This window comes from Phoenix dactylifera, chromosome 16 (genome assembly GCF_051530095.1).
Source record: "Phoenix dactylifera cultivar Ajwa chromosome 16, Ajwa_hap1_PhDact_Kaust_v1.1, whole genome shotgun sequence".
NCBI lineage: Eukaryota > Viridiplantae > Streptophyta > Magnoliopsida > Arecales > Arecaceae > Phoenix > Phoenix dactylifera.
In genome coordinates, this window is record NC_143205.1 from 20,334,238 (window position 1) to 20,346,338 (window position 12,101).

Sequence of the window (12,101 nt, forward strand, 5' to 3'; positions counted from 1 at the left end):
TGAGGGTCATCTGCACTTTTAGCATTAAAGTTATTGCTTCTTGTGGACCTTGCATATCACAAATTGACAAAAAAAAAAATAAAAATTTGTATAACTTTAGCTGTTTGATATCTCATTTCCTTTTCCCTTGATTGCGCGTGATAAGATCAGTGGTGGTCTGACTTTGGAATTATTGTAGGGAAAATGATATGGCCTATTGAATTCTACAAAACCTAAAGCGAGACCGAACTCGGCCGGCAATGGATCATCTGCCTATGTGGTAGCCCCTTTGTAGGTTGATCTTTCCATCATCCTTTTATGGATCCTTGCAAAGATCTGGTGATGATTGCGATCATTATATATGATTATGCATATCATGACCGTTGCGTATATGTCATTGTATTTCTATCAACGAATGTATTTAACTTGGAAGTATGTTAAGTGTGGAGATCATGAATACTGATACTGATTTGCACTATAAATGACCGCCACGTACATTTTATGATTAGATTTCCTGTTCATACTCAAAGACCACATGTATCAAATATTTCCTTAGTGTTAGGATATTCTCATCAAAATCAAAGACTGCACGTACTGCTAAAGTTTAGTTTGTGTATTGCAAATCATGCGTAGGAGATTGCTGGGATCATTGCAAACCTAGTTTTATAATAGCATCACATAGCATTAAAATAAATTTCATAATTCTGTATTTGAAATACTAATTCGACTTTTATTCTTACAGCAAGGAGATCGTAGAAAAGTAAATCGATGATTTAATTAGGTGTGCTTTTTAAGTGTGTTTGGTAGACAGAACAAGTAGGGGTTTATTCCATCAAATGTTCCAAAACACCACGAAATAGCCTTATTCGAATAAAGTCACTTATTCAGATAATTCTATTCCACGGAATAGGGGGAACTTATCTCTCTTAATTACAATTTTATGCCTGCCAACTCTTTAACCACACCAAAAAATGGGAGGACAAGTTTCCCTCTCTGATAAAATCCAAACAATCATGAAAAGAAGCTTGTTCCATGGAATAGACTACTCATCTACATTATTGAGGATAACCCTCCAAAAATTATCCCTTCTACCAAACACAGCCTCAGGGAAGAAAACTTCCAGGTCATAAATCTTTGGGGAGAGACATCATTTTTCGCAATGCTTGCTTACCTTTTCTATGTTTCAGATATTCTGTTTCCCTTATCAGAATACTCATAAACATCACAATCCTATGTGATCTAAAATCACATGTAGGCTTCAAACTATAAACTTAAAATGTTTAATTAACAGATCGATACTCCATTAGCCGTCACGAGTGTAGGAGTTTAAGAGTTGTAGAATAAATTGAATAAAAGAAGCGTGGTCAGAAGATGAAAGCCAGTAGCTATATACACAAAGCTCACTTGTCTGGCAATTTAGCTTTTGCAATTAACGATGAGGATTGAGATAATTCACTTCCAGGTACTGCACATCTTTTGCCTTGTTTCAAAGTCGAACAAGATCATATCTTGTGAAGGATACTAAAACCACACTTAGAAAAAAAATATATGAAAAAATGAGGAAGATAGAACTAATATGTCAAGTTCAAAACTAATATTAGCTGGTTTGAAGTTCTTTTTTTGCCCTCTTTTCTTGAGGATTGAAGAAGACAGGATAACAGCCTGCCCAATTTATTAAGAGAATCGAATGGTCTTGAAGGTGCAATTGCCAAACATGTCAGTTTGATACTCAAAAAGCACAGAAACAAATGATTGATAACATGGATATCTTCAGGATAAAGCAAAGTCAGATGGTATGAGCCCCCCAAATCTGGGGTTTCATTTGCATAAGATTTCATTGCACAACAGACTTGTCAAAGATTTTTTTTTGAAAAAAAAAACAGGAACACAAATATTGTATTGTGAGCTCCTAAGGCTAAAGAACAGTCCAATGAGAAAGATGAACTGGTTGGATCTTTAGGCATTGTCCTTGCGAGGAAGCTGTAGCAGGTGGTAGTTATGGGGAACCACTTTGATGAACATCTGAGATGTCTGAAAGTTGATGTCGAATTGGATGCCGCTTCAACCTCACAAGTCAAGATGTCTTTTTCTTCACTTCATTGGTTTCTATTCCGATGCCTCATCAACGGGATTCATCGACAATCGCCGAGTCTGCTGCTGCAGTATCATAGCCTGTGCATCTTCCACCACAGAAGGATCATCATCTGTGGCATACAGTATCTTATGAATTGCACCTACAATCTGCAAAAATTATAGTCAATAATACAAGTTAACAATAAGTCCAGCTTCTGCAAGTATGCAGAGAACCTTGTAAGCATCTTCTAAAGGACTTTTCGTCTTGTAAAATATTATGGACTGCTTCTTTATTCTAGTGATTATTGAAAATTGAGAAAGAAATGCATAGCACAAAACTTGGAGAGGATGTTGCTCCATACATGTGGACGCTCCATTCCAGGACTCAGGCACAAAATCTCGATCTCTCTCAATTTGGCGAAGTAGAAGTCCCTTTCCTTCTCGAGGCTATCAACCAAAAGCTTCAACTCAGCCATCTGCATCTGCTAAAGACTTGTTAGGCTCTACATGATCTTGGAAAAGTAAGGTTTTTGGCGTTGCTTTGAGGTTACCTGCTCATCATAAGCTTGTCTTCCTCTGGTGGAAGCAGGTTTTGTGATCTTGGGCGAAGCATTTCCAGCAACCGTGTCGTTCTTGGTCCGAGTGTTTTGAGAAGATTGGGATTGTGTTTTGGAAACAGTAGAAGAAGATTTGGTTGAAGCTTGTGCAAGTGCTGCTCTCCTGTTAGCTTCCCTTCCTCCTTTGCAAGCCTCTCTTCTCTCCAAGGGATTATAACTAAAAGGAAAAAAAGTTGAGCAAGCAAAGGCTTGAAAACATCAGCAACTAATAACAAGAGAAAGCTCACATGAACATAAATACAAACACACACACACAAAAAAAAGCACAAATGCACATGAACTGTGGAGATATTCCAATGATTAGAGTGATTTGACTATCTAATTGCAATTCTGTTGAAAAAAAACAAACCTATTCTACAGTAACATTAAAGAAAAAGAAGAAAGAGTCATGAAACTTCACTAGGATGCTGGATACTTCAGATCAGTAATGAGTAGTCATAAAAATATCTGAAAATTTAAGTATCATCAAGTATGACGAGATGTTCTTAATTTGACCTGACACATCAAAATGTGCTGCCAAATATTGAAATTTCCAGCTAAAGTGCTGTGCAGAGACATGCTCAACATCCCAAGTGTCCGAGAGTGCTTGGCACTCCAAAATTCAAAAAAAAAAAAATTGTGTCCACGTAACATGGCTTATTCAATGTGGAGAAATGAAGATAAGAAATGCCAGTCGTTTTTAACTCGGTGTGTCTTACAAGTTGGCCAACATATGCTTCTTGTAAACTTTAGTTTGCAATGCAAGAGAAAAGAGGTTGGAAGTATAAGACTATATTCTTCGGCAAGCAATCTCCAGCAGCCATTTGGTCGACAAAGATTTGAATTTATTGTGGCATTTTCTGTATGGAATATTAATTGGAGAGGATGTTCTTGTTGTGGATCTCCAAACATGAGATGAGCAAATAATGCACCATAACTTTTCATTAGAAAAGCTAAATATTTGGTCATTATAATAGGTTTAAAGAAATAAATTATTAACACTATAGCAGTTTATGCACCAAGCACATCTTGTAACCTACCAAGCATAAAAATAGACATGGGAATGAATAGACTGAAGAAAAAAGAAAACAGAGAATTGGGCAGGAATTACTTGTTGATAACGCCACCGTTAGTAGAATCACAATATCGCTTCATCCACTGCATGAATTCCAAATTATCAAGTGGCCGTCCTTTCACAAGCTTGTTCACTTCAATATGCTGGAAACAGGAACAATTTAAAAGCAAATGAGCACTGCTGTCTGTCCTTTCTATAACCCTCTCTTTTCATTTGTTTTTGCAGACCCCAACCATCAAATTATAAGCGAAATAAGTCTTCAAACTTTACAATGTTATGTGGCACGCTGTTACCATAATTAAATTAAGTGATATGCGTCGGCTGGCTATAAAAGCTCTACATTTACGGATTCCCGCATGTAATGGTCAAGCTTTTGAAGGTTCACAAGTATATATGTATATGGTAACTAAATTACATCCACATGAAATAAAACCAACCCATTGAGCGCTATCCATGCAAAGAAGACCCAAGAAGCAAAACTCTCGAAGAAATTCTCATTCGCTGGAGCCAATGTAAGCATTTACAGCAAATCATAATGCACATCAATAATTAACCATCCTTCATCTTTTCCATCCAGTTCCTCCAGTTTAATGTTTAAGCGTAAACACGCGTGTTGAGTGAGTTTAAATTATAAGGAAAACAAAAAATTATAAAGGAGAAGTGGAGGGAGAGACCTTGGTGATGTTGAGCTTGTTGAAGACGTCCTGGAGGACCTTGTAGTTCTGGATCATCTCATACTCGTTCCTGGCATCAAAGTTCACCTTGTGCATCGGCACCATCCCCTGGTGCACGGCGTCCATTAGTTGGCACTGCACCGCCCCCGGTGCCACCTTAAATCCATCAATCCAATAACAACCATTAACACAAATTCAGGACGATCTTTTTTTGACAAGAAAATGCCAATCCAATGAACATATTCCAACAGCTTTCATGACCGATAAATGAAGAAGAAGAAGAAGGAGAAGGAGGAGGAGGGAATTAATTTGGTCCAAAAACCTCTTCGACTTTGGCGAGGTTGAGTTGGAGAGTGGAATTGATCCACGAGACAATCTCGTTCCGCCCCACGAAGTAGGCCGAGTCCATCGTTCCGATGTTCGTCGCCATTTCCTTCTTCTTCTCTTTTCTTTTGTCGATGGGTAGGAGATGGGAGATCAAAAGTCCTAAAGGTATTCTAGTTTATAAAATGGAGGCTTTCTTCGCATTCTTGTGAAGGGACGGAGAAGGGGAAGGACAAAGGCGGGATTATATGATGAGTTGGCTTCGGTTTGAAAACGGGTGAGTACGTTGGACGGCAGTTGTGCAAAGGAACGGAGTCGTGGCCAAGCTTCTTTCCGAACTCTTCGAGTTTCAACCCTTGTTCTAAGCAACGATGGTGGTTTCTGGACGTGTATGACGGTCCATGAGTAACAGCTGTTTGTGTATGCATTCGTCATGGCTGCGAAAAATGGCACTTTGCGAAGCGTGGATATAGGAGCACGTGCTGTCACGCCTCTATTTTCACAGGGCACATGTGGTACCCAGTGCCTACGTGGGGGCCATATGAGGAGGGAATAGAGGCTCCCTTGCCAGATACTGTCCGATTTTGGGGCCCGCGCATGGGCGTGATACATGCGGCTTGTGATCCCCTGCCACACGAGTGCCAGCCATTGCATGGATGGCGTTGGCCACAGAAAAATAATAATCTTGGCGTATTTGGTTTGCGGACGAAATTGGGATGGATTGGAATGGTCATATTTGGTTCGTGGCTGGAGTTGGAATTGAAATTATAATAGAATTTAAATATTAAGAAATAGTAGAGATTGGATTTTGAAAGATTGAAGCATTCTTATTTCTTTCAAAAATCAGAATGAAAATAAAATTCCCCCCAACACTCATTTCCATTCTCATTCCAATGTCTAACACCTTCCAACCAAATATGTTATATGTTCCATGGCAACATGTTTTTGGATTGTCAACATTTTGTCATTCTGTTTACACATTCATTGAACTAGCATTTCAATTTTTAATTTTCTTGTATTATTTTTTTTTGAATATATTACAATTATTGTTTAAATATTAGGTAGTATTGTTCGAAAGAATCAATTACGATATCCTAGAATATATATATCCCAAGACTTGTATCTTTGTACGAACCTAAAGGCGAATACCTAGCAAACTACATAATAGACATGTTTACGCTTACCACTCTTTTGCCACAGTTTTAGCATTGTCGTCATATTGTTATCTGCTATCGAAACAGTTATATGATCATTTGTAACATAATAACAATGTGGCAACAATTCTATAATCCATATGGACAAAATTGAAACTTTTAATTCTGTAACAATTCATTGTGTGAATACAAAAACAACAAAAAAGAAAAAATATTGACAGGTTATAGTAACAACAATAGCAAGTGCTGGTCTTCGTGTAGCTATCAGGCAACTTTATCAAATCCATGCCCTTTCCGTACCAGATTCGATGTACAAAGCCATCAAGAATCAAGGGCATTTCTCTTAGCTTGATTAATTTTTAACCTAAATTATTCTAAGTTTATGATTTAGGCAATTTGGACAAATCCTTTGTTAAATAAGGTTTGGGTCCCAACTTTAGTGGGCTAGAGGTCAATTTTGAGATATGTTTCTAAAGACCAATCAGTTCTATTTCAGTTTCACCAAATCCAGCCTTATTCTTCTACATTATAGATCCGCCATTAGTATCTATATCAATCCACTGGCAGCTGGTGGCTCAAGTTTGATTCAGATCTAAGTCCTCTTCAACTTTGTTCCTTCCTTCCGATATCTAATGTTTGCTAAGGATCATCATTCACTTGTAGTCCAGAACCATACTCATTTGCAAAGCAACTAAAGTTAACAAAAAATTTTCTTCAGTATGTATTGTTGAATGACTATTCCGTGTTATTTATGAAAAGAAGCATCATTCATAAATCAAATGATTCTTTGTTATTTATCAGAACTTTCGATAAAAGGAATCTATATACGAAGATTGATCCAATTCTAGCCCAGGTCTGTGTTCTATATATGGAAGCAGGAAAAGAGAAAATTTATCTCCCCAAAGAGCCTGACATTCCTACAAATCTCACTCATCCTGACACCCTGAATCAAGGATGGTGTAGGTAACCATATTTGAGGCAAAAGATTTGAAGCGTACTGATTTGCATGCATAAGAAAAACATAATATTGAAATTATCATTTATCCTAAAAGCTTAAGCTGATAGGATATGAAATTTTTAATAATGGAGTTAAAGAATGCGGAGACAGAATTCGAACTCAAGACATCGGCTCTGATACTATGTTGAAATTACCACTTGTTCTAAAAACTTAAGTTAATAAAATGAGATAGATTTATTTATATATTTTATATTTTCTTACACATAACAAAGGTCGCTTAAATTAGTAAATATAATTTTGAAGAATAATAAAAAAGAATAAGATGATTGGTCTGTGTATGCCAACCGAGCATCTGAGCCCTAAATTATGTGGAAAACAACCTCTTAATCATCTTTATCCAGTTCAGCCCAAGAAGATTTGTCCGACTAAAACAAGCTGTCCTTTTTTTCTCAATACCATATGTCAGCTCGTGATTGTCGGGCCAGATTAATTTAAGCCACATGAGGAGCCAAAAAATTTTATCCAACTTTTCGGTCAAATTAACCCCAGCCTCTTGTTCTAGAACCGTATCCGAAGACACTTCACACAGCGAGTTGGCGACCCTTCTACCGGTTTCGAAACTCGGAAACAACGAAAAATGCCTTCCATTATGCCATACCCTTGGCGACCCGGTCCTTTACGAACCACTAAGAATAAGATGGATGATGAAACTTTTCATGAATCGCCTCTGCAAAGCACAAAAGCCCGGAATTTTATGCGACATAACGTACCGCATTTCATGCGCCGCCGAGGCATTGTTGATACGCCGAGGCATCAACACCTGCTCTCTGTCAATCAAGTGCAGCCACATTAACAACGCCAAGCCACGCATGCAGTCGATCGCATCAGTGGCTCGGTTATCATCTAAAATTAATAATAATTATTGTTTACATGAACCGGGAGAGGAGGGGAAGGGGAAGAGAGAGAGAGAGAGAGAGAGAGAGAGCATGACCAGGAATGAGTCAGATTCTTATGTACAAGGATGGACACCAAGTATACAGTCAGACTTCCAAACACCATTATTCACGAGCACCATGGTACACATCTTCCAAGGAACTCGAAATCCATTTGAACAAGGAGGAAGATGAGATGAGACATGAAATTCCAAGGCAGAAAGCCAGAAAGAGATGCAGACTGAGATGGCATATATGCAATGGCCTGCTGTTGTCGCCAGGAGCGAGCGAGCAGCGAGCTATAGAACTGATTCATCCCAGAAGGTCCAGTTGGTGGAGCTGCCGACTCGCGGCATGCTGTTAATCCTGGAATAGACGTCGACCTTGAAGTTGGCACCGCACATCACCCCCTCGCTGTCCACCCTTGGCATTGGCCTCAACTTGTTCATGGGATACTCGAAGCTCTTCAGACCTCCCTCGCTATGGAACATGCACCCTGCATCCAATATTATATTTTACTGTCATCTTCAATTTGAGGCCAACACGAATTAACAAATTCATGGAAACTCTCATAGTTTGCCTTTGATCGCCAAATCTCTTTTGTTTATTTTTATCTAGGCCACATTAATTACCAATTTAAATTCTCTTTAGATTACGTTTTAAGGTACTTTACCCTCTTTAATCCGAATAAAACTATGCGATCAAAGTAGTCTAATGAATGGTTCAACTTGGAATTACTCAGCAGTCTCAGCTAGACCCAAACTTATTCCTCCCATTCAAATAAACTGAACAAGACTATGCTGGAAACAAATAAGGCATAAATCCCAATCAAGCAATAGCATATTCGATATATATGGGGTAATGATTCAAGATTAGTTTGGCTTTAATTTCTTGATCTTCCTTTCCTGCGTATCGAAACATATATACTTCGAATAAACAATCTTATTAGATTAACTGGAGGACAAACACGGACACATGCAAAAGCTTAACAAAAGACTTAAAAAGAACATACCAGTAGGGAAAGCAGCGTATGATTTGCCGCAACCCGCTTTTATTATCCCCACATCATCGCAAATCACGACCGATCCATCCGCCGCTATCCCCCAGTACAGCGGTATCTTCCCATCCGGGCTCTGCACGCCGAATTCCAGACAATGAGATAAGAAGAATCGGAACCAAGTACCAACCAAGCACGAAGATAAGAAGAATTGGAATAAGCAAAGGATATATATATATTTGTACCAGAGCCGCGAAGACGGTGCCGGCCTCGTTATCATAAAGCACAAAGGCAAAAGAGCCACCGAAGTCCTTGAGGACCTGGTCGGCCGGGTAGGGCCCGCGGTCGCGCAGCGTCCGGTAGGCCTCGATTACCAGCAGCGCCTCGTTCGCGTTCTTGCTCAGCCCGTACTGCCTGATCAGAGAGCACAAGTTGTCGAGGCCCCCCACGAACATACAGTATATGTCATCAAGGCTACAGAACAGCCTGCATCGATCCCAAAGAAGAGAGTTTTGAGTTCTAAGATTAATTAGATATATAAGGTCATGATCTACTTGCGACACTTGATTTGTAGTTAGGATCAAAGTCGTGCATGCCTTTGCTTAGGGGAGTAGTGGGACTGGGAGGGGACGCAGGCGAGGGCGGCGCCGACGCTGAAGGTGGCGGAGAAGGAGTCGTCGGGGTGGAGGGTGTGGAACTCCCGGAGAATCTCCTCCGGGTTCTTGGGGGCACGCCGGCCGCCGCTGGGGCTGTTGAGCTCCTGGGGCGGATGAGCCAGCGAGTTGTGGAATGAGGCCAGCATCATCTCTTTTCCTTTCTCTCTGTTTCCAAAACTGAGAAAACGAAAAGTATGTAGAAGGAAAGGGAGTGGGGATTGGAATGGAGCTTTGAACGGGGAGGAGGCGGGTGTTTATATAGCTGCAACAGCACAAGTTTTCACATTTATTAACATGGATAAAAAAAAACTTGGAAAGGAGAATGGATAGAAGGATAAGGATACCCCAAAACTGGCTGTTGCTCCTGACGTCGAGATCTGAGCACCGTCATGGTATGGTTACCATAAACATTGCTAGTTGTTACTTTCAAGTGGCTTGGTAAGTTGTCACACCAGCCAAGTACATTATTCTCACCGATGGTGGAGTTTTCCCCCGAATGGTAAGTAGGCTGGCACGGCGCTGAGACCTTATCCGTTGACGGAGATCACGTCCCAGCCCGCTGGTTATTTAAAGGAGGAAATATTTCTGTGTGCGAGGTGCCACGTCAGACATCTGACAAGCTGGATCGGGTAAGGCCGTGAAACCTCTGTCATGGATGGGGCTGCTTTGTCTTCTACACGTCAGCATGTCGCGGGGGTTGGTGGGCGGGTGGTTTCCCTTCGGGCATCTTACCCTGTTCCGAGGATAACCATACGTGGTTGCCTTGTCGTCGTCGTCGTCGTCGTCTTGTTATCTTGGGTCTCCCCTCCCTGTTACCAAAAAGAGCAAGAAGCCATGAATTCTAATCTAAGTGATATATTTATATATTCCCAAAATCATCGAGAAACAGAAATTAAACTGAGGAGGTTCGAAACGGACGTGCTTCTTCTCCAACCTAATTGGGCCAAAAAGATAGAAATATTTCTCAGAATCTATCGATGGACATTCAAACTTCCTTCAAGCGTATGTGCCACTGTAATCTAGTTCAAGAACGATGCATATATAGTCTATCTTGATGAATCAACTTCATCCATCTCATTTTTCCTACTTAATTATCTATATATGTTCTTAGCAAATCGATTGCATCTCGATCAAATTTTTTAAGACCACAAAAGGTCTACTGATCAGATCTCTCAGTGCTTGACATGGAGGCTCAAAACTTTCTGAAACCTGTATATCTTTTACAATCACCAGGTGATATCTCCATTACTGTGTCATGGTCTGAACTCTGAAGATAGTTTTCGATGGAAACCAGGGATGGTAGGAGGCAGCGAAACCCGGAGATTAGAGTGAATATTTGGGGAGAAGGTGAAAGAGAAGAGAGGAATGGGGGAAAGAAACATGGATAGAGGAGTGTCCCACTAAAAACAAAATAAAAGAAAGAAATCACAGAAAATTATTTTTTACTCGATAGACTAGGTTAATCGGTTCGTGGTAGTTATTCTCCTCATCATTTCTTACTCAAAACACAAGCCCCGATGTAAAGGTCGCGTATTACTACATAATGATTTCCTCCACAATCGTAAGGAAAAAACTGGCTTTTGCATGATTTTTTTTTCCGAGGGGAAGTGGGGGCCAAGGCCTACCTTGCCAAACTAGTATCTCCAGCCGCGGCTTGAGTAAATACCAGGGCCCAGTCGTGTTAGAAGAGAAAAGGAGAGGGGAAAAAGAAATCTAAAACCGATCTTTCACGTGCCTGTGGTTTTTTTTTTTTTTTTGATACGATTATTTCAGGAGCGCAGTGCTACCGTGGTTGCTTCTCCATGCAGCGTGTGCACGATTAATATTGTACCAAAGAATATCGATGTTAATTTCAACTTTACCATAATATATTGAGATTAGAAGAGGCTAATTTTTTTTTTCCTTTTATACCCTAATCCATTCTATCCAGAGTATGGCTAATCCTCTTCTTTTCTTCTTTTTAATGTAAACGGAAAGTATAAATCACCCGGTAATTTATTGATACTTCCTTTTCTATTATGTATCCACTCTATTTAGGATCCAACTCTAACCGAAATTGAACCTCTAATCCCATACCTAAGTCGCAAGAAATGATAGCATCCGAGCATATAATCAGCATTTCACCATAATATTATATCAACAACATGTAATAGAGGAGCACATAAAATATTTTCTAAGCTAACAACCACAGAGAGATTATTTAAATTACCAATGAAGAAAGAGATTTAAATCAAGATGGGTGCATTTATTTGCAAAAATGGTCTAAAATGGATGACCTTTGTTCCAACATTCAATCCCAAGATTGAATTATAACATTGTAGAGATAATTGAAAGATAGGACCGTCTTGACCTAACCAGCATAACCAGTATTCCTCAATAAAAAACAGAAAAAGTAAATAATCGACCCCTCATTACAAACTTATCAGGAGGCGCATGGCAAATAAGTGCTATACCCCAACACCCTTAAATCGTGACTAAAATCGGAATCATTGAAATGAAATTTGAATATTAGATATAGAGCTAGAATTGGATTTTAAAAAATTCGGGTACTCCCATTAGCCCCCAAAAAAAAAAAAATTCTTAACCAAACGGCTCGAGCAATGTCAAGTCTTGAAAACCAAGGTTGTCCTTTAAAAGTTGATTAGGTTTGTTAAGAAAATTAAAACTGAGTCAATTGATGGAT

General features: G+C 39.5%; 1 protein-coding gene and 1 pseudogene across 2 annotated transcripts; both read right to left on the reverse strand.

The window, feature by feature from the left end:
- Positions 1-1,118: 1,118 nt before the first annotated feature.
- On the reverse strand, positions 1,119-5,184 carry LOC113461554 (microtubule-associated protein RP/EB family member 1C-like; annotated as a pseudogene). The gene is made up of 6 exons (XR_016398768.1): positions 4,720-5,184; positions 4,398-4,553; positions 3,760-3,866; positions 2,604-2,826; positions 2,415-2,534; positions 1,119-2,220 (listed from the first exon to the last, which is right to left on the reverse strand). The product of XR_016398768.1 is annotated as a microtubule-associated protein RP/EB family member 1C-like (transcript).
- Positions 5,185-7,820: 2,636 nt separating this feature from the next.
- On the reverse strand, positions 7,821-9,675 carry LOC103716200 (stem-specific protein TSJT1-like). The gene is made up of 4 exons (XM_008804114.6): positions 9,359-9,675; positions 9,008-9,248; positions 8,778-8,898; positions 7,821-8,261 (listed from the first exon to the last, which is right to left on the reverse strand). Exons 1-4 carry the CDS (start codon positions 9,565-9,567, stop codon positions 8,065-8,067), a joined length of 768 nt encoding a protein of 255 aa, XP_008802336.1. The 5' UTR covers positions 9,568-9,675; the 3' UTR covers positions 7,821-8,064.
- Between the last annotated feature and the right edge of the window lie 2,426 nt (positions 9,676-12,101).

Bases quoted from the DNA above. Each gene is read 5' to 3' on its own strand.
- LOC103716200 (XM_008804114.6), bottom strand. From the start codon at position 9,567: ATGATGCTGGCCTCATTCCACAACTCGCTGGCTCATCCGCCCCAGGAG. The intron at 8,899-9,007 runs GTACAAATATAT...TTCGGCGTGCAG, and splicing joins GCACCGTCTTCGCGGCTCTG to AGCCCGGATGGGAAGATACC. The intron at 8,262-8,777 runs GTATGTTCTTTT...TATTGGATGCAG, and splicing joins ATACGCTGCTTTCCCTACTG to GGTGCATGTTCCATAGCGAG.